General features: G+C 57.2%; 2 protein-coding genes and 1 pseudogene across 3 annotated transcripts; 2 read left to right on the top strand and 1 right to left on the bottom strand.

Annotated features, from left to right (window-relative positions):
- Positions 1–822: 822 nt before the first annotated feature.
- On the bottom strand, positions 823–3,425 carry LOC308578175 (PHD finger protein 1-like; the record flags this gene model as incomplete). The annotated part of the gene is made up of 8 exons (XM_081178431.1): positions 823–945; positions 1,041–1,136; positions 1,246–1,394; positions 1,483–1,568; positions 1,668–1,763; positions 2,175–2,256; positions 2,354–2,577; positions 3,236–3,425. The coding sequence occupies 8 exons, from the start codon at positions 3,423–3,425 to the stop codon at positions 873–875; spliced, it is 996 nt and encodes a 331-aa protein (XP_081034557.1). The 3' UTR covers positions 823–872.
- A 548-nt stretch (positions 3,426–3,973) lies between these two features.
- Positions 3,974–12,181, top strand: LOC308578328 (carboxy-terminal kinesin 2-like). The gene is made up of 17 exons (XM_081178604.1): positions 3,974–4,018; positions 4,140–4,277; positions 4,432–4,546; positions 4,629–4,694; positions 5,829–5,870; positions 5,974–6,190; positions 6,282–6,480; positions 7,298–7,444; positions 7,524–7,655; positions 8,307–8,423; positions 8,873–9,046; positions 9,454–9,621; positions 10,793–10,931; positions 11,111–11,250; positions 11,581–11,654; positions 11,846–11,921; positions 12,100–12,181. The coding sequence occupies exons 1-17, from the start codon at positions 4,001–4,003 to the stop codon at positions 12,139–12,141; spliced, it is 2,004 nt and encodes a 667-aa protein (XP_081034730.1). The 5' UTR covers positions 3,974–4,000; the 3' UTR covers positions 12,142–12,181.
- Positions 12,182–22,094: 9,913 nt separating this feature from the next.
- On the top strand, positions 22,095–23,711 carry LOC308578335 (zinc finger and BTB domain-containing protein 9 pseudogene; annotated as a pseudogene). Its single transcript has one exon. The product of its transcript is annotated as a zinc finger and BTB domain-containing protein 9 pseudogene (transcript).
- The last annotated feature ends 827 nt before the right edge of the window (positions 23,712–24,538 follow it).

Genomic DNA, 24,538 nt, shown 5'->3' with positions numbered 1-24,538 from the left:
AGTCGTTTTGCACTCTGCACATGCTCAGAAACACTGGGCCCATAACCTGTCAGTGTTTGTAGAAAGCAAAAAAAAGAAGGAAAGGGTTCTGACCTCCCTTTATCTTCTCAGACTCCTTGTCGTCACAAAAAGAGTCCACGGGAATATCCTTGCAGAGTTTTATTCTTAAAAGTCTTTGTGCAAAACATGACTGAATAACTATACACACCAGCACCAACCAACCCAAACACCAGCCACAGCCCAAACTAACATTTCTCACTTATATATACAACTTGGTTCAGACCGCTGAGTCATGCTGACCCAGCTTTATTCGCATTAAAGAAACAGCGGCCGTTTTAGCCGTGACACGTCCACCCTGCGGGGGGGGGGCAGGCGGGAATCCCTCAGCGCAGCCAGCGCAGCCCCCCACCCTCCCGGCCCCCCACTCCCGCCCGGTGCCTCCTGGCCCTTGAGGTGGCGGCTTCCTTCGCTCTGGCGCCAAAACCTCCTTCCCCCTTCTGCTCTCTCTTCGCTTTCCAGATCAGCTGCTGAATTCTGACCGACTTATTCTAAGTGTCCCAATTATCCCAAGCGGAGTATTAGGAAATCAAGTGAGAAGCAGGAAGCTGTTAATTAAAGGGCCCAAGTGGATCCGGATACACTCCAGATGTGGGGTTGTTGTTTTTTTAAGGACCCACCTTCCTTTGGCTCTCTTTAAGCTGCTTTTATATGGAATCACAGTTGGCAGGTACCCCGAGGGTCATCCAGTCCAGCCCCCCAAGATGCAGGGACGTCCTGCCCAACGGGGGCCCCGATCCCGTGACCGAGTCTGGGGCCAGGCCGCTGCATTGCTTTCTTGTGCTCATGCCCCCCTGCCGCCCCAAAGCGCCCCCTCACCATCTCAGGGGGAGACGCCGGACGCTCTCTGGGCCTCCCGTGCAGACGCAGCACTCAAAGACGTAGAACCTGCCGGGTGGAGCCGGGTGTGTGGGGGGTCAGTCACAAGATGCCCTCGCCCTCTGACCCCCACCCTCCCCCCCCCACCCAGGGCTGCCCCTCACCTGTCCCCGTAGAGCAGCGGCTTGCTGAGGCACTGGGTGCAGGCCTCGTGGAACCACTGGGCGCAGCCGCGGCACTGCAGCATCTTCAGGTTCCACCTGAGGCAGAGGGAGAGAGGGGGCCGGTCAGCTGAGCGCCCCCCTCCGGTTCCAGAGGCGCCCTCCCTCCTCCCCACAAGCCCCCCTCTTCCGGGGGGGGCAGACTCACTCTCCGGGGCCCCCGCAGTAGCAGTAGCACTGCTGGCGGTTGGCGAGGTGCTCAGCGTCCCACTCCAGGGTCTTCAGCTGGTAGGGCAGGACCAGTTTCATGCCCAGCATGGCCTTGGCGTAGGGCCCCTTCTTGAGGGCGCCGCCCCGCTGCAGAAGGAGGAAAGCCGTGGGGCAGAGTCAGTGCGCGGGGCTGGGACAGAGGACCTCGGGGGGGGGCAGAGGAGACCACACTTACCTTGGTGGCCACAGCAAAGACACACTGCCGGCACGTCCAGGCCCCATCGCTCTGCACCCGGGGCAGGTGGCATTCCTGGTGGTAGGCTGCGGGGGGGGGGGAGAGGAAGGAGGGTCATCAGTGGGGCAGTGGGGGGGAGAACGGGGAACCAGGGGCAGCTTGTGGGGCTCCTTTGGCGGACTCACCGTGGCTGCATTTCTCACACCGCACCAGCCGGTTGTCTGGGCTCACGGCCTCCGAGTGGCACACGCAGCAGGACTGCTCCTCCCCAGGCACAGCCGCTAGGAGAAAAGGCAGGGGGGGCGTGAGGGGCCAGTCCCCCCCCCCAGGGCAGCTGGGTTCCTGCCCCAAGAGCCTCAGGAGCAAGATAGACTGCCTCTGGAGGTGGAGGCTCCATCGGGAGATAAGAAGTGTCTTCTGGATGGGATCCTCTGATCCAGCCCCCCCGCCTCACCCTGGGGAGCCAGGGAATGCCCCCCCCCAAAAAAGCGGCTTCCAGGAACCGGCCCTTCAGAACCACTGATATCTCGGCAGTGGGAGGGAGTTCCACAGGTGAACTCTGCACTGGGGTCATCCCTACAGAACAAGGCGGGGGGTGGGGGGTGGGGAGCAGCCAGGCCTGCAGGGGGCGGAGACTGGGGGGGGACCCCAAAGTGGGGGGGTGGGGGTGGGGGGCTTCACTGCCCACTGACCTGGGTTGATGTCCTTCCAGAGCACGAGGAACTGGGAGTCGTCCTCAAACTGCACCAGGCACACCTGCCGGAGGGGGTCCACCTGCGGGGGGGGCGGAGGGGGTGAGCAGAGACCCCCAGCCGGGGGGGGACGGGGGCGGACCCCCCTGCCCCCCCCGAGGGGAGGGGCAGCCACTGACCTTCTTGATGGTGCCCAGGTAGAGGAGGCCGTCGGTCCAGCGCGCCAGGACATCCTGGCCCTCCCAGAAGCGGGGCCAGCCGGGCGAGGGGGGCGCCCCTCCGCTGCCGGCCGCCGGCCGCTTCCAGGGCCCCGAGGTCAGGCGGGCGCTGGTCCGGGTCAGGCGGGCCGAGGCGGGGGAGGGGCGGGGGGCGCCCCCTTGCCGGCTCCGCTCTGGGGGTCCCTCTCGCCGCGGGGGGGGCGGGGGGTCTCAGGGGCGGCGGAGCGGGACCCTCGGCGGCTCCAGCCTCCCGCCGAGGGCCAGTGACACAGCAGCCGGAGCGGGGGGCCGCCAGGGGGGATGCCGAGGGCCGGGCGGCCCAGCCCCCCCCCCAGCGCCCCCACCCGGGCCCGCCACGCCCCCGCCGGGCTGGGGGGGGCAGCGGGGGAAAGACCGTGGCAGCGCCCGGGGGTCCCCCCAATGCCAGGACCCCCCGGCCCCCCTCCAAGGGGATCGCCCCGCTGCAGCGTCCCTGTGTGCCCCCCCCTGCCTCAGGCCCCCCCCCGATCCCCCTTCATGGGGGGGAGGGGAAAGGGGCCAGGGTCACTCGGGGTCCCCCCCCTCCAGGCCCCGCCCCACCTGCGCAGAGGGGCAGGCGGGTGTTCAACGGGGGAAGCTGCTGCCCCGGTGGCCAAGGCGCGCTCCGCCGGCCTCCCCCGGGGGGCCCCTCCCGTTTGTTTATTGATCTCCCTAGACATTGATCTCTCTCCCCCTAGATCTCCCTGGCCCCGCCCCTCCGGCGCAGGCCCCGCCCCCGCCCGCCCCCCCGCCCGCTCCCTGCGCGCCGCGGCCGTTGCCAGGGAGGGGCGGGGCCGCCTGCGGCACGCGCGCGCGCGCACTCACGCTCGCCCTCCCGCCGACGCTCCTTCCGGCGGAGGCGGGCTCGCGGCGCGCGTGCGCAGTGCGTCCTCCGCTCGGGCCGTGCGCCAAGGAGGGACTTGGGGGCGGAGCCGTGGGCGTAAGACGAAGAGGGCGGGTCCGGCCCGCGCGACGGGCGGCGCGGATTGGTCTCCTCCTCTCGCCGCCTGGCCATTGGCTGCCGGGCGGCGCCGCGGAGGAGGACGGGAGCTGTCCGTTTAAATCGACGGCGTTTGGGTCGGAGAGGGAGACGGAGGGCGAGGCGGAGGAGCCGGAGGGGCGCCGGTGAGGCCTCGGGGCGCGGGCAGAGGGCAGAGGGGCCCCTTCCTCGGGCGGGAGGGAGGGGGGACCAGCCAAGCCCCAGCAGATCGGGGGGAGGCGGCCTGAGGCCCGCGGGCGGATCCGGCCCCCGTCGCCTTCTCCCTCCGGCCCGCGGAGGGCCCGGCAATCAGCGCCCTTGGACATGCGCAGAAGGTGTCCTTTCCTTGAAAAGGCATCTCTGGCTTCTTTGCGGGGCAGAGGAATTCGCTCTCTTCCCCCCCCTCCCCGTGTAGTCCGGCCCCCCCAGGGCCTGCGGGACAGCGGACCGGCCCCCTGCGGGAAAGGGTTGCTGCCTCCCGGCCCAGAGGCAGCCTATCTCGGTGCTGGGGGCCATTTGGACTAGCCGGGCCTCCTTTGACCTTGCAGGCTGGGCTTCATTTCCTTACTGGCCTCCCACTGGCTTCTCCCCGAAGGCCTTGCCTGGAGCTGATGGATGGTCCACCTCCCGTGAGTCCCTTTCGGGGGCCGGGGGGGCGCCTCTCTCTTGCCTGCCTCGGCCTTCGACTCCCCCCCCCCTCCACCCTGCTTCTGAGATGCTTCATTAAATGAACTCAGCGGCCTTCCTCAGTTGCCACTCCGGGAGCAGAAGATGAACTCTGAGGGGAAAAGTTTCCTGCTGCCGAAAGGCCCCTCCCGGCTCCCTGTGTCTGCGCTGCACCTCAAGCGCCCGGCCAGCGATGAGAATGAGCCCCCCAAGGTGGACCGGGTGAGTTCCCAAGCCCCTCCCTTCTGCAGCATGGGGGGGGGTGCGAATGGGGCGTTGCCATTTCCAGCAGAGAGGGACGTGGAATAGGACCGGTGAGGGGGCATCCAGCCTGGCCCTGGAGAATAACAAGCGGCTGCCCTTTCCTTCCTCCCAGAAACGGGCTCGGGCTCCCCTGGACCCTACCAAGCAGGGAGGACCTGTGACAGCAGCCCCCTCCGTTCCGAAGCCTCCGCCAGCGGCCCCTGCGCTCCGAGGCCACCGCCAGGCCGGTAAGCTCAGGTCGGGGGGGGGGGGCGGGGCAGAACCTGGGGAGCCCTTCTGGACTTTGCTGTAACACCGCTTTCTTGGCAGGGGGGCGCCGCCGCTCGAGCACTCGGACCCGGGGGACTGCGGGTGTGGCAGGGCCGTCCACCACAGGTAGGCAGCGGGCTGCAGAAGCGTCCCTGTTAAGGGTGCCATATCGTACCTGTAAGGAATTGATCATTTAGAGGAGCAGCACCCATCGTGTTATTTTTCAAAAATATTATAAATATTGTTGTATTGATTTCCATTACAGTGGTACCTTGCTTCTCAAACGGCTTAGTTGTTGAACAAATTGGCTCCTGAACGCTGGAAACTTGGAAGTAAGCTTTCCAGTTTGCGAACGTTTTTTAGAAGCTGAACATCCGACACAGCTTCCGAATGAGTGCAGGATGCTCCTGCAGCCAGTCGGAAGCCGTCCCTTGGTTTGCGAATGGTTTCTGGAGTCTTGGACTCCAGGAACGGATGAAGTTTGAGAACCAAGCCACCTCTGTATAAAAAACAATGGCATTGCATAGCTAACCTATGGAACTTCCTCCCACAGGAGGTAGTGATAGCTACTAACTTGGATGGCTTTACAAGAGGATTAAACAGATGCACATCCGAGAGGGCAATCAGTGGCTACTAGCCGTGATGTCTGTGCTCTGCTTCTATGGCTGGAGGCAGAAATTCTTCTGGATACCTGTTGCTGGAAGCCACAAAGGGGGAGAGGGCTCTTGGACTTGAATCCTGCTCTCTGGTTTCCCACAGGAAACTGTTTGGCCACTGAGAACAGGATGCTGGGCTAGACAGGCCCCCTTGGGCCTGATCCAGTTATGTTCTTACAACACCAGGCAGCTATCTTTGCTGGACTCTTTTTGGCACCTGCTGAAGCCATTTTAGTTTTTTCAAGCTGATTCAGATGTGTAGAATGTGGGTTCCCCGTAATCCTGCATCTGGTGCCCCTTTAACTTGTGTGCATTCAGTGTAGGAAACAATATAAAAAGTTTGGAGAGGGGCTGGGGAAAATGCTCTGGCAATCCTGCCCACCATTAAATCCAGCATATTTCAGCTATACGTGATTTTGACTTTAGGCGCAATCCGTGGAAGGGAACCCCCACATATGTTGCTTTAATCTGTCTTGAGTTCCTTGCTGATTTTATGTTTTGAAGTATTACTATTGTTTGGAGATGTTTCATGAAGCAACGGAGGGGAGACAGGGTCCCCTTGGGAATCCTTTCACTGCTTCATGTCTCGTTCCTTGTTTCCCAGCAGGATCCCGTCGGACGGTGGCTGCGGCAGCCCCTAAGCCAGGTAAGGCCTAGAGAAGGGAGGGAGGTGCCCCCCCCCCGTGCCATCCTTGAGCCGCCACCGGGACCCTCACACTGTCCTCTCTCTCTCCCTCTCCCCTTGGCAGCCGCTGCTCCTGCCGCTGCTGGCGGGGGTGAGAAGAAGCGGGCCCCCTGGGACTTGAAGGGGCAAGTGAGCGACTTGCGGGCCAAAGGGGGGACCTACAAGGAGAAGGCCCAGGGGCTGGCCGGGGAGAATGAGGCCCTGAGGCATCAGCTGAGCCAGCTGGAGGGGGAGCTGAAGCAGGCGACGGCCCGCAACCAGCAGCTGGAGGGGCAGAACAGGTGAGCGAGCAGCAGCCTGAGAAGGGCATGGCGGGCTCCGTCTGCTCCTCCTGCAGCAGGACCTGACCTCTGCCCTACCCTCTCTTGGCAGTGCCCTGGCCTTGGAGCTGCAGACCTGCCAAGCGCAGGCCACAGAGAGCCGGCAGAGGGTGGAGCAGCTGGTGAAGCAGGAGCAGCAGCTGGAGGAGACCGTCAAGAGCCAGAGCCAGACGATCCAGGAGCTGGAAACCGCTGGCCGCAAAGCCAGGGAGGCCAAGGAGGATTTGGCTGCCCAGCTGGAGGCCAGAGAGGTGAGGGGGGGGGCTGGGGACCCTTCCACCCGCCCTTGAATGGTGATTGGAATCCCAAGGTGAGGCGAGGAATCCTTGGGACTAGCCAACATCCGCTTGTGACGCCTGCATTCCAGCGGGTTGGACTAGATGTCCCGTAGGTACCCTTCTGATTCCACAATGCCAGACTCAAGATCACAGTTAAGGGTCCTCAGCCCCAGAAAAGAGAGCTAGATACCTTAAAAAATGTTTTTTTAAAAAAATTATTAAATATTTTCAACATATAATACAAACCAAACTAGTTTTAAAAAAGATAATAAGATGAGAGAAAGATGTTGCAAACACTCTTGGAAAACAAGAATTTTTTAATAAAAGATAATAAGAAATACAGAAAAAAGCAATAAAAGGTGGGAAGATAAGGAGAAAAAGCAAGAAAATAAATAAAAATCACAACAGTAATAGTAATAATCGCAATAAAACACAAAATTTTATGTGTCTAGCCCTCTATCATAATTATATCTTAATCTTCAATCCCCCCCATACAGAGAAGTGTATCCCTCTCGGCTCTCGCTGGAAGCGCTTCCCTTCTCCTCAGCCTCACACCCTGTTTCTCACACAAGTCCCTTTTCTATCCATCGCAAGAGGGCCCTAGATATCTGTCTGGGGGAAGTGCTAACCTCTGCTGTGTCTGTTCCTGCTGGTGCTTTTCCTTTCCCAGCTGAGGAAGCCTGCATTTGCCGCCTCCTCCCTGAATTGTTGCCTGGCTGAGAGGGCGGGTGGGCGGCTCTGGGTTTGAGGTGGCCCGTCCCTCACTGGCCCTGGGGTTTCTCTGACGCAGGCGGAACTGCGCCTGGCGCAGGAGAGCCTGGCCCGGCGGGCGCAGGAGAATGAGGCGCTGGCAGCACACAAGGCCCAGCTGGAGCAGAAGCAGCACGAGTCGGAGATGGAGCGGCGCTCCCTGCACAACGCCGTCCAGGAGCTGAAGGTGGGCCGGTGGTGGTGGGGGGCTGGCACTGGGGGACCCTTTGTGGGGCTGGGTGCTGACGACTCCCCGCTCCCTCCAGGGCAACATCCGTGTCTTCTGCCGCGTGCGCCCCCTGCTGAGCAGCGAGAAGGAGGCCCAGAAACAGGGGGTGAGCCACCTCCGCTTCCCGCCAGACAACAGCAAGAGCCTGGTCTTATCCAAGGCGGAGGAGGTCAGTCTGGGGGTGGGGGGACAAGGCGGTTGTCGAAGTCTTGGTGGCATCTTGGGCTGTCACAGTTGCCAGGGGATGTCAGGAAGTCTCCACCTGCCGCAAAGCCTGCCGAGAGCCAGTGTGGGGTAGTGCTTAAGAGCGGTGGCCTCGTAATCTGGGGAACCGGGTTCGCATCTCCGCTCCTCCACATGCAGCTGCTGGGTGACCTTGGGCCAGTCACACTTCTTGAAGTCTCTCAGCCCCACTCACCTCATAGAGTGTTTGTTGTGGGGGAGGAAGGGAAAGGAGAACGTTAGCCACTTTGAGACTCCTTTGGGTAATGATAAAGCGGGATATCAAATCCAAACTCTTCTTCTTCTTCAAATAAGCCAGTGTTGTTCCTGCAATGACCTTTGCAGGAGCAGGAGAAACCCAAATGTTGATGGCCGGCCCAAGGCCAACAGACCCAATGCCAGCTGGAGGATATGTGTGTGTGTGCGAGAGAGAGCATTGTGGCCCCGGGAGAGCTGGCCAAGGGGGAACGCGGCCCCTGTCACCACTTACTCGGTAGAGGCTCATAATCTCAGAGTTGTGGGTTCAAGTCTTGCTTGGGGGTGGACTAGATGAGCCTCGTGGGTCTTCCAACTCTGCAATTCTTTGATTCTCTGCCAGTCCCACGTTGGTCGGGAGCGAAAAGAGGACATTGTCTATGAGTTCAACTTTGACCAGGTCTTCCCTCCGTCCAGCTCCCAGGAGGAGGTCTTTGAGGAGATCTCTCTGCTTGTGCAGGTAAGGAAAAGCATGTTATTCTGTCAACCACCCTGAAGAGCACATAAATCAATCAAATAAATATATAGAATAAATACATTAAGGGGGGAAGCGGCCCAGTTCTTCTAGTTTGTTATTATGTTGAGCATGGTACAGTCGTATCTTGGCCCTCAAACACCTTGGTACTCGTACACTTTGGCCCCTGAACGCTGAAAACCTGGAAGTAAGTGTTCCAACTCCCCAACATTCTTTGGCAGCCTTAGTTTTTGAACGGACTCGGTTCGACAACCAAGGTGCCACTGTATGATGATGATGATCGTGAGGATGATTCCCTGGCTGATTTGGCTGGTTTGTCCTGTGAGTCGTGGCTGAAGGATGGTCTGGAAATTCCACATAGGGCGGCTCTCCCCCTCCGGGGGCAGGTGGGGTCTGGTGGACGCCAGCCTGACGGCTTCCCTTCCTCCCCGCAGTCGGCCTTGGACGGCTACCACGTCTGCATCTTTGCCTACGGGCAGACGGGGAGCGGCAAGACGTACACCATGGAGGGCCCCGACTGCCAGGACCCTTCCACGGCCGGCATGATCCCCCGCGCAGTGCAGCAGATCTTCAGGAAAGCCCGGGAGATGGAGGCCAAAGGCTGGAAGGTGGGGGCAGAGAGGGAAAGCGGATGCAGGTGTCCAAAGGGGGTGGAGACCCCCGCTGCATTCACTCGCCATGCTGCAATTGCCAGGGGGGTTTCGCACTGGGCTTGGGAGCTCCCAGAGAGGGCGCTGGTGAGAGAGGGCTGCCTCCTTCACCCTCACCCACCCCACAGGATGGTGAGACCGCCAGTGTTTTTCTGCAGGGCCTTCCGTTCAGCCTCACAAGATCCCCTGAACACCCGAGGGCTGGCCTGTCTGAACTCCTGGGCCTCACCTTTGGAAGCCTCCTCTTGGAATAGCCATGCCAGTTGGTCCCCGAGTCTGAGCTGGGAGCGATGTGCTGGCTGGGCACGCGCCACCCCAGCCGCCTTCCCTGGTCTGATCCTGCCCCTCTGCCTGTCTCCTCCCAGTACCATTTCACTGCCAACTTCCTGGAGATCTACAATGAGTCTCTGCGGGACCTGCTGGTGTTGCGCCCTGAGCAGGGCTCTGAGCTGGAGATCCGGCGAGTGAGCCAATGCACGGAGGAGCTGCACGTTCCCAACCTCTGCTACGTCCCCGTTGCTTCGGAGCAAGAGGTACCGCGGTGGGGGGGGGCAGCTGTCTGTCTGGGATTTTCCTGGGGGGTTCCAGCGGTGCAGGGGGTCGGGTAGATGACCCTTGGGGGTCCCCTTCCAACACTACTCTTCTCCCGCTCTCTGCACTGTGTCCGGCCACCAGCCTGCTTGCAAGGGGTGGAGGAGAGGCAGAAGCCAGAGAACCAGCCCCATTGTGACCCGTTTTAGGGCCTTGGTCTGGGGACAAGGCAGCCAGAGTGTGTCTGCATCCAAAGCCTCTGAGGGGAGGAGCAGAGGGAGGAATCTGGGGTTGGGCTAGATGACCCTGGGGGCTCCCCTCCGACTGTGCCGTTCTCTGAGAGGCTTCTGCATGAAGGCCTGAGCCATCCTGCCTGTCTGGAGAGCTCAGATCACCTGGGTCTTGGCCCCTCGGCTCCTTATGGGGCTTCTGCCTGCCCTAGAGTTCCCAGAGGAAGAACTCCCCCCCCCCCATGCTTCCCTTTCTATTTGCAGGCAATGGTAGAAACTCCAGTGTAGAGGCTAGGCACCAAGCGGCTCCTTAAACCAAGCTTAAACTCACCCAAATGGGATGTCTCGTTGCCATTTTGGGGCCAGGCGTTCTAAAGTCTTATTTTTCAAATGATGGCCTGACTGACTGACTGATTCTCAGTTAAACATCTGGCCAGTTCAGATGACCACCTTGAGCTGGGATTGGGGCAGTCCACATATCTTGGCCTATTCCAACTTCTCTTTCTTAACTGTACATTCAGAATATAAGAATATTCTTTGCAGCTGAGCGTGGGGCAGTGGGGGCAGCGGGGGAGTGAAGTCAGGTGAGAACAAGGAGCTGCCATTGTTCACTGCTCCTGCTCAGGCTGCTGAGAGAAACCGTTTTGGTTCCTGATACTCATTCTGATTGTGTAACGGATAGAATTCTATAGGACGAGGTCCTCGTGTGTGGAAAGAGTCTTGCTCCGAGGATTCCCAGGCTTCCCCTCCAGGCGGTGATGTCCAACGCCATCGGGCGCCCGGGCATCTCAGTCTGGTCGCAAGTAGCCAATAGCCGGGGGGGGGGGAATGTGCCCGGCTAGCCTCTTCACGCTGTTTGCCTGGGGCTGGCTAGGGCCAGAGGATCTCTGGGGTCCCTTCCGACCGCCATTCTCCGCCTCCTGCCCCCCGCTTGCCCCTTCAGGTCCTGAAGCTGCTCCAGAGAGCCAAAGCCAACCGCTCGGTGGCCAAGACGAATCTCAACGAGCGCTCTTCCCGCAGCCACAGCCTCTTCCAGCTGCGCATCGAGGGCCACAACCCCAACCGGGAGCTGCACACCTCCTGTGAGTGTGGCCGGCCCCACGACCCCCTTCGCCGGAGGCCTCTGTCCCTGCCCTGGCCCAGAGGCGCTCCCTTGCTCTCCCTCCTCTTCTAGGCCAGGCCCTCTGTGGGTCCCTGGTCCCCAGCACCCCCCCCTTCTCCCTCCACCCTCACCCCTCCTTTGTCCCCCCCCCCCCCGCAGCCGTGCTGAGCTTGGTGGACCTGGCTGGCAGTGAGCGCCTGGACAGGTCCCTCTCCACCGGCGACCGCCTCAAGGAGACCCAGGCCATCAACAGCAGCCTCTCCAACCTGGGCCTGGTCATCACCGCCCTCAGCAACAAGGTAGGCGGGAGAGGGGGGTCGCGTGTGCCTCCGGGGGGGGGGGAGTCCTGGCCAGCCATGGGGCAGCCCTTTGCAGCCCCACAGCCCGCCTCCCGCAGTGCGCTGGTCTTCTGCGAGGGTGAGGATGTGGCGTCCAGCACTGTCTCACGTGTGGGGTGCCCACCTATCGGGGGCTCTAGAGCTGTGATTCCTTCCAACTCTACAATTCAATCGGGAATGGGACAGCCTCATGATGCTGGCGGAACCGGCCTGCCCTAAGTGGGGAGGAGGGTCCCCACACATTTCCCCCTCCTGCACCCATCCTTGTCCGCTTCCTTTGCCCCCTTGCAGGAGGCCCATGTGCCCTACCGGAACAGCAAGCTGACCTACCTCCTCCAGAACTCCTTAGGCGGCAATTCCAAGATGTGAGTCGGCAAGGAGGGAGTTGATGGCTCCCCCTCCCCTTTGAGGCCTGGTCTGCGCTGTCCTGCCAGGAACGCAGGGGGTTGGGCTAGATGACCCCTTTCAACCCAGAGGTCTCTGACAGGGGGGCCATGCACCCCCCTTGAGGCAGCCTCTGTTTCTCCTCACCCTCTCCTCTGGCCTTTCCCCCCAGGCTGATGTTTGTTAACATCTCGCCCTCGGAGGAGAACTTTGCCGAGTCCCTCAATTCCCTTCGCTTTGCCAGAAAGGTAAGTGGCTGCAGCATCCGGCTGGGGGGGGGCGGGGGTGTCCCTTTCTCTGGGCTGCTTGCAGAATCTCCTCTGCGGAAGGGGCATCCTGACCGCAGCTGGATGGAGGAGGTGGCGGCAGCAGCAGCTGTGGGGACCAGTTTCTGGCCCCCCAAATCTGCCCGGTCTTGCCTTGCAGGTCAATGACTGTGTCATTGGCACAGCATCAAAGCGGAAGTGAGGGCGGCGGAGGCGGCTGGTCTTTCTGCGTCTCGGATAGCGACTCCCATTCTTACTCTTTTGTCTTCTAAAGTCATGATACTTTTTTTGTAATAAATGTTTATATTTCTGCATTTATATTCTGAAATTTTCTTCTTCCACTGCTGAATTTGGCTTTTTCTGCTGTCTTCCTCCGGTGAGCTGCGTGCCCAGGCTCCACTTCAGGGCGTCTCCTCCCTCTCAAGCCTCCCTGCCCTTTCGTTGGCAGCAGTGCAGTGGCCTGTGTGGTGTAGTGGTTAAGAGCAGTGGACTCGTAATCTGGGGAACCGGGTTCATGTCTCCGCTCCTCCACATGCAGCTGCTGGGTGACCTTGGGCCAGTCACCCTTCTCTGAAGTCTCTCAGCCCCACTCACCTCACAGAGGGTTTCTGGTGGGGGAGGAAGGGAAAGGAGATTGTTAGCCACTTTGCGACTCCTTCTGGTAGTGATAAAGCAGGATATCAAATCCAAACTCCTCCTCTTCCTCCCCCTCTTCTTCTTCTTCTTCTTCTTCTTCTTCTTCTTCTTCTTCTTCTTCTTCTTCTTCTTCTTCAGGGGTAAGGGAAATAGGTGGCTTGAGCTTGAGTTTGGCCCTTCTGGAAAGGATCCTGTGGCAACGGGAGGACTTTAACTGTGGCTGAGGCAGGAAAGCCTTGTAGGTAACCGTAAGACCCTTGTGGTCAGAGGAGGCTTCAAGGGCTCTCAGCAACCAACTCTTGCATGATGTGGCTTTGCTAGCAAGGCCAAAACATGCAGAAATGGCCCGCCAGGAAAGATGGGCTACTCCTGTTGAACTCCTTCCTGCAAAAAGCTGCCACAGCACCTCGCCAGAGACTCCTGAACAGGCTATTATGTTCTTATGTACGAAGAGATAAAAGTTTAGCTGTGTTTCAGAGGAGAAAAACATGCTGGTTGTGTCAGGGCTTGTTTGTGAGTTGGGGGGTTCATCCAAGCAAAAATACACACCATAGTAACAAACAACATACTGTTACGGAAGAATCTAGGTGGGAGGCTGCTCAGTCCCCCAACCGGTCGGGCAGAGCCAGAATAAAGGAGGAGTCCAGCCACCAACCGGAGCAAATAGCTGTAGACCAAAGTTTATTGCGCAACAGGGTCAAAGAGGAATTTGGAACCCCGAGGATGGGGTGGCGACTTTTTAAAACTTTCCCACCATATCCCAGAATACAGTTCAAAGGGGAGGGGTTAACCTTGGCAAACATGTCCAGACAAGTCCTTGGTACAACATCAGCATAAGCAGACATGTCAGGGCAAGACCCAGGTGTTAGATTAGCATAGGCAAACACTTCTGAAGTCCCACCACCCAAAGTAAAACAGAACTTCCTTTGCATGTCTGGCCCCTTGGCAAGTTTGAGGATGGGATTAGGCTCTCCTTGGTATGTAGCCTTTTTAATCCATGGGTAGGAAAAATTGTTGCACCCGAGCAGAGACAAAAGGAGCCAAACGACACCAAGGGGTTAATCCAGAGAAAGAGTGTTTTATTCTGCCATGGGGGGGGGGGGGCAGAGGCACCTGTGTGATTCAGTTCACAAAAGACAGGCCGCAGCAAAAAGTATTTTACATCAGGTTTTTATCCTGTTCTCCAAAGCCCCTCCTTCCCTCTCCCCCTTCACAGATTCTTACATAGAAATGTTGCTTTTCGTTCTCTGACTCTGTTCCCGGAAGTATGTTGCAAGTCAATGTACCAGGACAAGGTTATCTTGGATCTGGGAAGCGAAAGGCTTTACTGTTCTCAGCTGTAGGTTTGTTACAGCGTTTTTGTTACAGAGAGGACTGCTTAGCTCATGCTTTTTGTCTTAGAGGAAAATGCAGTTTTAAAATGCGTACGCCGAGGCCTGGCTGGGGGGGGGAATTCACAAACAGTTTTTAGGGCTTTCTGGGGTAACCCTAACTACCCCTTCATTCCACACCTCTCAATTTTGGGCAGCCTCCAAGGCTCGTCCCAGGAAGGCACAGGCTGATATACTCGGGTCAGAGCTATAATCTGGGGGCGAAGCATGCGTGAAATCATATTGCGTGTCATTGTATGCAAGCATTGCAGCAGGCAAGGTACAGAAAAGCAAAAAATTAGCAAGATGAACAGTGGGCCAAGCAGCAGCAAAAACAGGCCTTTTACCCATCCTAGGTTTGGCAACCAGTCAAGCCATGACATGTCCCATCCCTCCCAGGTTTCGGTAGGAATATGGGCCACTGTTTCAAGTCCTGCTGCCAAATTGCGAATGGCTTCACCATGATCAGAGATGTTAAAGCAACAGGCCCCACCCGTGAGATTTAACGCTGCACAAAAGCCGCCATATTGCGCCAGGAGAAAGTCCAACGCTAAGCGGACTGAGAGAAACGCGTGTCTCATCCAATTGCGTGGCAATTAACCTAAGGGCCGTGGCTGTTGTGTTAGCAACAATCTCTACCACTGCCTGGAGTCTGATTACGCGGTTCAAGTTCTAGATCAGCCCCCTTGCCCCAGAGATTTTCTCTCCCCGATTCCATGAGGCTGGAGAATAATGGGCCAGTATCCTTTCTGGAGGCCACTGATTTTTGCCCCAATTCTGGGAACTCCCACCTGCAATTGTTGCCAGGTCAGTCGAAACGCCTCCTTCTAGGGAGTGCAGAGGCAATCTGGTCAGGAATCCACATGGGGGGGTATTAAGTAGGCTGGAAAACAGACCCCGTACCATCCTCTTGGGAGGGCATAGAATCATAGAAGAGTTGGAAGAGACCACAAGGGCCATCGAGTCCAACCCCCTGCCAAGCAGGAAACACCATCAGAGCACTCCTGACATATGGTTGTCAAGCCTCTGCTTAAAGACCTCCAAAGAAGGAGACTCCACCACACTCCTTGGCAGCAAATTCCACTGTCGAACAGCTCTTACTGTCAGGAAGTTCTTCCTAATGTTGAGGTGGAATCTTCTTTCTTGTAGTTTGGATCCATTGCTCCGTGTCCGCTTCTCTGGAGCAGCAGAAAACAACCTTTCTCCCTCCTCTATGTGACATCCTTTTATATATTTGAACATGGCTATCATATCACCCCTTAACCTCCTCTTCTTCAGGCTAAACACGCCCAGCTCCCTTAGCCGTTCCTCATAAGGCATCGTTTCCAGGCCTTTGACCATTTTGGTTGCCCTCCTCTGGACACGTTCCAGTTTGTCAGTGTCCTTCTTGAATTGTGGTGCCCAGAACTGGACACAGTACTCCAGGTGTGGTCTGACCAGAGCAGAATACAGTGGCACTATTACTTCCCTTGATCTAGATGCTATACTCCTATTGATGCAGCCCAGAATTGCATTGGCTTTTTTAGCTGCCGCGTCACACTGTTGGCTCATGTCAAGTTTGTGGTCAACCAAGACTCCTAGATCCTTTTCACATGTACTGCTCTCAAGCCAGGTGTCACCCATCTTGTATTTGTGCTTCTCATTTCTTTTGCCCAAGTGCAATACTTTACATTTCTCCCTGTTAAAATTCATTTTGTTTGTTTTGGCCCAGTTCTCTAATTTGTCAAGGTCGTTTTGAAGTGTGATCCTGTCCTCTGGGGTGTTAGCCACCCCTCCCAGTTTGGTGTCATCTGCAAATTTGATCAGGATGCCCTTGATAGGCCTTCCTGCCACACACCCAGTAAACGTCCTGACCATGGGCAGATATGGTGCCTGTTAGCAAGCGGGCCAGGCATGCAGTCAAATTGGAACCAGAAAAAGTTCCTGTCTCGGACTCAGGCATGTTTGTTGGGGCTGGGAAGGTACGATCACAGTGGGAAGTGCCCACATAGGTCTGAGCGTCACTGGCGTCATTCGATTTGTTGACACAAAGGCAGCCAGTGATCCGGTGAACCAGGAAAGGGACAGAATGATTCCATAAAGAAGAATGGTTGCCCAGAGGCTGGAAGGCAACAAGTGGAGTTGTGACCAAGGACTCATTCCAAGGCACAGGGAGGAGTGGCATTCCTCCCAGAGCATCTACAGGGGCCAGGGTGCAGACGGCACAATTGGTCCAATTCGCAGAGAACGCAACCATCTCGGCAACCTGAACCCACTTATTATTTGTGTGGTGGGCCCCCCACGATTGAAGCAGTTGTCTGGTCAGTGTGAGTGGTATTGGCATTTCTAAGGTCAAAGGCAACAAAAATACCAGCACGGGTACCAACAGTCGTATCTGAGCCATTTTATGCACGGGGAGGGGCTTAGGTAAGTGCCAGAGAGCGGGCTGGGGTGTAATTACGCTGAAAGAAAAGACCCACTAGACACCCCCCTCTGCAGGGGTGGCGTAAAGCAAACCAGGCCCAGGTACCTTCAATAAAGTTCAGTTATGCAAAAGGAAAGGAAAGAAAATGTCCCCTTTCAATCCACGCTGGTTGCAGGAGCTGGAGTGCAGTCTGGAGCACGTCTGGAAATGGTGAGTCGAAGCGGCTCTTGTTGATGCGGTGTAACAGTCCAATCCGAGAAGGCCTTCTTTACACGGGTATGATGTATCCAAGGAGCTATGCCGGAGACTTTAACAGCCGTGGGAGTAGAAAGTAAGACGATGTGTGGTCCTTTCCAACAGGGCTGGAGCGGCGTCTGGGCCCAATCACGTATCCAGACCTCATCACCCGGTAAAAACGAATGGAGGGGCTCAACCAAGGAGCAAGGCGTCCTGGCAAATTGCCACCTGTTGAGAGAAGAAAACACACGCGAGAGAGACTGCAAATAGTTTTCAATATGCATATCATGAGTTGAATGTGGAGATATCATTTGCACATAAGGCAGGGGCCTAGCAAACATTAATTCAAAAGGACTCAGATGAATATGCTTAGCGGGAATACTTCGAACGCGAAGCAATGCGAGAGGCAACATGCTAACCCAATTTTAGTTCGTTTCTTGGGTTAGTTTTGACAGCTGGTTTTTCAAAGTCCTATTCATACGTTCAACTTTCCCAGAGCTTTGAGGCCTGTAGGCTGTGTGAAGTTTCCAGCTTCCACCCTTCCTGTGTAAGTGCAGACAGCCACTAAGAGATCATGGTATAAGCCACACCTGGGCAGTTCAGTGAAATCAATAATTAAGTCCTCCATGGGAGCTGTCCCTTGATGTTGAATTCCGGAAGGAGGTAAGGGTCCTGTTCTGGGATTCTTTTTCTGGCAGAGAACACAACGCCTCCAGGCCTCAGACGCTAACCTTGGATCTATAGTAACTGCTCCCAAGATCTTTGGCCAGAGCATCGGGCCCCACGTGACAGGAGTCGTGGTACCGACGCACAACTTGGGGGGCTAGGGACTCTGCCACCCATAGGCAGTTGTCAGGTGTAAGATACCATCCCTCATCAGTAGTTGCCAACTTCTCAGCTTCTGCCACTTGTCGCTCCTGTGTGGTGTATGGTGGTCTAAGGCTAGTATCCACAATCTTCTCTGGTATCAGGGATCCCAGGAAGAGAGCAGGTGCCTCTTGTCTAGCTGCTTGTTTAGCTGTTTTGTCGGCTAGGCGATTGCCCCTGGCCGCATCACTTAGTCCAGTTTGATGTCCATAACAATGTATCACAGCCACTTGGCTGGGAGCCCATACTGCAGTTAAAAGATCCATAAGGGCTTGGGGGTGCTGCACCTGGCTCCCCTTTGACGTGAGCATGCCACGCTCCTTCCAAAGTGCTCTGTGGGCATGCAGGGTAAGAAAAGCATATTTTGAGTCAGTATATATATTAATGTCTATGCCTTCAGCCAACTGTAGTGCAAGCTGAGCGGATGAAGAAGGGGGAAGTGGGGAGGCTTCAATGATTTCCCCTTCCAGGGCTACTACAGCGTACCCCGCTTTTCGTTGGCCTCCCTCCAGAAAGCTGCTACCATCCACAAACCAGGAAGGCCAGGCAGGATTTGGCATGTCCTTCAAATCAGGTGTACTAGAATAAACTTCATCCATCACCTGTAAACAATCAGCTCAGCAATTATCACCTCTGGGCACTTCCTGGAGTCCCTTTTCCAAGGGCAAAATAGCGTTGGAATAGAGGAAAATGGCAAAGGAGTTGATTTTATGATTTTTTAAAGCTAGGTAACTTACCTAAGCTGTCAAGTTGAAAGAATACATTCAGGCATAATATTTGTAACATTTAACAACTTTAAAGATGTGCCCCCCCATAATTTTCATAAGAATATGTCCAGCCAATATGTCCATCCTATGTCAATAACAAATTGTCGCTGTTTTTTGGTTGAATATATGTTATATGGACCTAAGAGGTATCTAAAGCCATTTGCACATAACATTTGCCGCAACCCTGTAATAGGAATTTTATGCTCTTAAATATATGATAATGTTCATAAGTGTACCAACCAAGCACATATATAGATCAGCACAGGAAGACACGCCTGGAACCTTTTTGGTTCCTAAACTGAGCAAATGTTTTCTCTGCAAGGTCAAACCGGAAAAGCCTCCCCATTGTCTTTTCCTTCACAAATCCTGTCTTAAGGGTATGTCTGTGTTTGAATAGGGTGTCAGCCTGTGACCTGGCCCAGGAACTAAGTATTTATCATTACAAAAGACTGGCCAGGCTCCCCAGGCAATCCAATCAAGGAACCTGCCAGACAGGAGATAAACAAAAAAGGGAGAAAAACAATATTAAAAATTCTATTTTGGACTGCCTTGTCTGTGATGTAGGTGTGATGTATCTGAGGGGTGGTCTTAGGTTACACCCCTTCTGTGATGTATGTATGATGTTCCAGGGGGTGGTCTTGGTCTACAGGGTGGCAATTTCAAAAGTCTTTATAAGGCCTTGCGCACCATTGTTCTGGGTCCTTCCTCTCTCCTGCAAGTGAGGGGAGCACCCTGTTGCAACAGTTCAATCAAGGCCAAGCCTACAGGCTGCTGTTTTGCTCCAAGTAATCCTAGTTGGTGTCTTTGTTTTCGTCCAAGGGAGCCCTCGGATTTTTCCGCTAACACCCCAGAGTCAAAATAAAAAAATTCCTTCCAGTAGCACCTTAAAGACCAACTAAGTTACCGTATTTTTTGCACCATAACACTCACTTTTTTCCTCCTAGAAAGTAAGGGGAAATGTCTGTGCGTGTTATGGAGGGAATGCCTACAGGTGGCATGCCTACGGATTTTCCTCCTCTAAAAACTATGCGCGTGTTATGGTCAGGTGCGTGTTATAGAGCGAAAAATACGGTAGTTCTTGGTATGAGCTTTCGTGTGCATGCACACTTCTTCAGATACACTGTATGTATGTGTGTGTGTGTGTGTGTGTGTGTGTGTATGTATGTACAGTATGTGTGTATCTGAAGAAGTGTGCATGCACACGAAAGCTCATACCAAGAACTAACTTAGTTGGTCTTTAAGGTGCTACTGGAAGTAAATAGTGGAAATCTCAGGAAAGAAAGGGGGGGAGCATATAGGCACATGAAGTGGCAGAGATTCCCCTTGAAAGATGGGGCGAGAAGAGAGAAGCCAAGAGAGCCCCAAAGGCGCCTCCGTCTCTGATAGGCAGGGTGCTTTTATTATTCATATTATTACAGTGGAACCTCGGTTGTGGAACGCCTCCATTGTCGGGCGTACACTCCTGAATTAAAAAAAACACATTCAGATCTCAGGGTGTTTCACACCATAATATACAAGAGGAAAACAAGTCAATAAGTAAACAGCAAAAGAAGACCCCTCCCCTTATTCTATTCTGGACTCTCCTCCTGCCCCGTCCTGCTCCAGTGGCTGGAGAGATCCTGGAGCTTCACCGGAGGCCAGGCAGCAGCAGCAGCAGCAGCTGAGGAGCGTAGAAATGTCGGGTCAGAAGGGACCCTGAAGGTTATCTAGGGCAGTGTTTCCCAACCACTGTTCCGCGGCACACTAGTGTGCCGCGAGATGTTGCCTGGTGTGCCGCGGGAAAAATTAAAAAATTCGAAAGATTTTTTTTAAAAAAAGTCAAATTTTCGATTGGGACGCCGTCACTAGATGACCCCTGGGGTTCCCTCCCTCCCTCCCGCTCTGCGCCTCCCTCCTCCTCCTCCTCCGGGGAGGCCCTTCCTGGCTCTCGGCCAAGGCTTGGCGGCTGCCACTCACTCACTCGCTCGCCCACCCGTCCCTCCATCCCTGCACCCAGCCTCTCCCCCTCCGTCCCCGGCGCGGGGGCTGCCGGGATCCGTAGTCCCCTCGCCCTTGGGCTCCGCGCCCGCGCGGGGTGCGCGAACTACGTTTCCCAGCGTGGCCTGGCGGGCCGGGCGTTTTGTTTGAAGCGCTCTTCTCCCGGCCATGGAATGAGCACAGCGGCGGCGGGCGGGCAGGGGCTCTTCCGCGCAGACCCCGCACAGCCTGCCTGCACCCCCACGGAGATCGGGTGGCAGGATGGAGCCCAGGGATCCCCGCGGAGGCGGAGCGGCGGAGGCGGAGGCTGCCCCCCAGGTAGGGCTGCGTCGGGGGGGTGTTTATTTTTGCAATGCTGCATCCGCGCCGGAGGGGACGCATCGGACCGCGGGGAGACCCCTTGGCGGGCGTGCAAGGCAATGCATGCGTGCAGGTGTTGCATGGAGTGCAGTGCAATGCAATGGCAACGCGGCGCCCTGCATGCATGCATGCAACTTCCACCGGCGCTCCGGACTTGGCAGGTGAGGGGGGTCCCCAGTGGGTGGCAGAGAGAGCCGGGAGGGCGAAGGGGAGCCGGGGGGGAGCAGCGCTGCTCCCCGAGCTGAGCCCGGGGGGAAACTTCGGCGTCGTTGCACCGGGTGTTGGAAGCGGAGGCTGGCGGGGGCCCCTCACCTGCAAAACCTGGTCGCCTCTCATATATTTCGTGCATTGCATTCATCGCCCGCTTTCTCCTCCAAGGAGCTCCCGGGGGCGCGCGTGGTTCTCCCCGTGTTAACCTCGCAACAACAGCCCTGCGAGGTGGGTCAGGCGAGTGGCCCACGGGAGCACCCAGGGATTGTCCTGGCCAGGTGGGGTGATTTGAACCCTGCTCTCTGCCCGGTCTTCGTCCTCATTTAGCCCCCACATGTGCATGACTGTGCATGACTGAGGTTTTCCCCCCTCGTCTTGGCAATGGTGTGAGTCTGTGCTGTTAATTAATGGGATTCTGCCTTCGGAGAAGATGAGCCAGCCCTCAAGGAGGTGATTATGTAATTTGCTAGCAATTCATGTCCCTCCCGGAGTGACGCTGAGCACTGACGTCACGGGGCTGTAATGGTGGTGTGCCTCGAGATTTTTTTCATGAAACAAGTGTGCCTTTGCCCAAAAAAGGTTGGGAAACACTGATCTAGGGGGCTGGACAAGATTTTATTACTTATGTGCCTCCCATCTGACAGGGTTGCCCCAGCCACTCTGGGCGGCTTGCAGTAAAATATTTTAAAAGATGACCCTCGAGGTCCCTACCAATTCCTCTCTCTGTGTAAATTATTGAATGTGCCTACATGCCATTTTTTGTTTACTGAAAGCTCAAAGCAGCTTACTTTAACAGAAATAAACAAATCACATTGTTCCAAATCACAGAACACAATTAGGAGCACTGTGAAATATCAGCAACAGTGCTGTAAAACAGACAAATGAACCCACAAATCAGCACTAGAAAATGAACAGACTCAAGGAGGCTCCAAAATTTGTCCAGCCAGAAGCCTCCGAAAGAGAAATATGATTTCTGTCAAACAGGGAACTCCTGGCCAAACTTGTGGCTTCCCGTGGCCACCTACAGAAGGCAGCGTTCCCAAAGGGGGGCATCACAATGTTGTTTTATGGTTTTTTATCCCAACACCTTGTATCATCAGGAATCCCTGGTGGGCGGCTGCCCAGGCTTCTGAGACAAGGCAGCAGCAGAGGAGAGAGAAAGGTTTGGAAAGGAGCCCAGCCCCCTGCAATACAGTTGATAAAGCAAGCCTCTTGTGGGGGTTGGGCTAGATGACCCTTGGGCTCCCTCCCGCCTGGCCTGCGGAGCCCCCTGTGCCCTCTCCTCCCCCCTTGGCCCCTCACCCTCTCCCTCCTCCTTGCAGCGGCCATGGAGCCCGAGACGCGCAGCGTGCAGATTGAGTTCCCTCACTACGCCGCCGTCCTGCTGGAGTCGCTCAACAAGCACCGGCTGGAGGGCAAGTTCTGCGACATCGCCATCCACGTCCAGGGCCGCGTCTTCCAGGCGCACAAGAGCGTCCTGGCCGCCTCCTCGCCCTACTTCCACGACAAGCTGCTCCTGCACGACACCAACTGCATCGTGCTGCCCGGCGTCATCGAGCCGGACGCCTTCGAGAACCTCCTGCAGCTCATCTACTCGGGGCGCCTCAGGCTGCTCCTGGAGGCCCTGCCCAGCCACCTCCTGGTGGCCAGCGGGCTCCAGATGTGGCAGGTGGTGGACCAGTGCTCAGGCATCCTCAAGGAGCTGGAGGGCGGCGCCTGCCGGCCTTGGTCCAGCCGCGCCAGCGAGAGCCAGTCGCCCAGCAGCAGCAACTACTTTGGCTCCAGGGACGAGGCTGAAGCCGAGGCTCCTGGGCGGCGGCGGCGCACCTGCCCCGACGGCGAGGTCCTGAAGATCCGCGTGCCGCCTGACGAGGAGGAGGACGAGGAGGAGGAGGATGAGGAGCACCAGGCGCAGATCTGCAGCGGCTCCACCGACGGGCCGGCCAAGGCCGAGGAGAGCCGAGTCAAGGAGCCGCCCTTTGCCTCGGCCCACGAGGCCCCCAAGGTCTTCTACATCAAGCAGGAGCGCTTTGACGCTGAGGAGGCGGCCGCCTCGGCCTCGGTGCTGGGCGGATCCGGCAGCAGCTCGTGCCTGTCGGAGGCTGGCTTCTTCAAGTCTCTGGGCAGGCCGCTGGCCGTGTTGGGGCTGTGCCCGGCCGAGATCCAGGAGAGCGGCGAGGTCAGCTACCTGCTCCCTGGCGCCCCGGCGGCATCCTCGTCCAGCGGCCCTGGCGGCGGCTTCTCGACAAAGGCGGACTCGGTGGCCTTCCCCGAGAGTTCGTGGAAGCCCGTGGACCTCCATGGCAACGAGATCCTGGCGCACGCCGTGCACGGGCAGGTGGTTCACGCGCCCGTCAAGCTGATGTCTGCGCCCGACGGCAAGAAGTTTGGCTGCCTGTGCGGGAAGTGCTTTGCGGTCAAGCCCAAGCGGGACCGCCACATCATGCTGACCTTCAGCCTGCGCCCCTTTGGCTGCTCCGTCTGCAACAAGAAGTTCAAGCTGAAGCACCACCTGACCGAGCACATGAAGACGCACGGCGGCAACCTGTACGCCTGCGAGGACTGCGGGCGCAAGTTCCGCGTCCAGAGCTGCTTCCTCAAGCACAAGGAGATCTGCAAGGGGCAGGGCTGGGCCACCGCCTGCTGGACCTACAAGTAGAAGCAGGGGGGAGAGGCCCACCCAGAGATGGATGGAGGGATGGGAATCCCTGTGGACCCTCTTGGGGGCACGGAGGCGGGTTTGGGGGTCAGGGGGCCAGAGTACGTGTGGTGGGCAGGGCACCTCCCCCTGTGCTGGGGGGCGATGGCATAGACACGCCCAAAGACCCCCCTTCGCCAGCCCCGCCACTTTGGGGATCAGGCTGGCGTGAAAGGCAGGGAGCGAAGGGTTAAGCCCCAGGTGATGGGGAGGGGGGCTCCGTCAAGAGGGCTCTCCCCTTCCTGGACAGTCCCCCCTTCCCAGGCATGTAAGCTGTGGGGCCTTGTACAGGCCTGCTCTTCCTGCCCCACCTTCTTGGGGGGGAGTCCCTGCTGCCCCCAGGTGGCGTCTGCGCACCCCCCACTTCTCTGCCTCTGTCTGGACACCATTTAAAATCTAATTCAATGCACAATTTTGAAATCGACATTAAAACCCCGCCATTCACACAAACTGGCTGCTGGATGAGGACGTGGAAAGCTGCTCTCGTTCAGCCCCTCCAACGGCTCCAGGGGGGAGACGGGGGGCTGAGAGAGGCCTCCCCGGCTGCTGCCCTCCCTGGTCTTCCGGTGGACTGGCTCTGGACATGGAGGCTCCACTGTGGCCTTGCCCTGCTCTTCCTCTTCCTCCCTCACATCCATTTTGGTTGTTGGCCTGCACACGGCCCTGTGCCCCCCGGCCTCGCTGTGCCCCAAAGCGCGTCTGTCCCAGATCCCTGGGGCCCCTGGCGGCAACCCTCCCCGCTGTTCTGCCCTCTTATGATTTCCCCAGGTAAGAATGAGCTGCCCTGCCTTTCTGGACGCTGCTTCTGAGAGGACCTGGGCAGGGGAAGGGCTTGGTGGGCAGAGGAGCCCCTCGGGTTCCTCCTGCTGCCGGCCCAGGGGTCTGGCCCTTGGGGCTGCAGGGAGGGCAGCCGGCAGCCAGGGGGTCTCCAGCGCCCTTTTCCCAGAAGAGCTGGCAGGCTGCAGGTGCCCCACATGCCCCACAGCTGTGTGCAGAAGGACAGGAGGGAGAGGGGCTGTCTCAGGGGGAAGCGCAGGACTGTAGTGTGGCAGCAGGCGCTCAGTCCCCAGCAT

The sequence above is a fragment of the Podarcis bocagei genome (assembly GCF_964188305.1).
Source record: "Podarcis bocagei genome assembly, chromosome: W".
NCBI lineage: Eukaryota > Metazoa > Chordata > Lepidosauria > Squamata > Lacertidae > Podarcis > Podarcis bocagei.
The sequence above is the reverse complement of the archived record's forward strand: the minus strand, read 5'-3'. Positions and strand labels throughout refer to the sequence as shown.

Coding starts and splice junctions, on each gene's coding strand:
- LOC308578328 (XM_081178604.1), top strand. Junction 7,656..8,306: donor TCTTATCCAAGGCGGAGGAG/GTCAGTCTGGGG, acceptor ATTCTCTGCCAG/TCCCACGTTGGTCGGGAGCG. Junction 11,922..12,099: donor CCCTTCGCTTTGCCAGAAAG/GTAAGTGGCTGC, acceptor CTTGCCTTGCAG/GTCAATGACTGTGTCATTGG.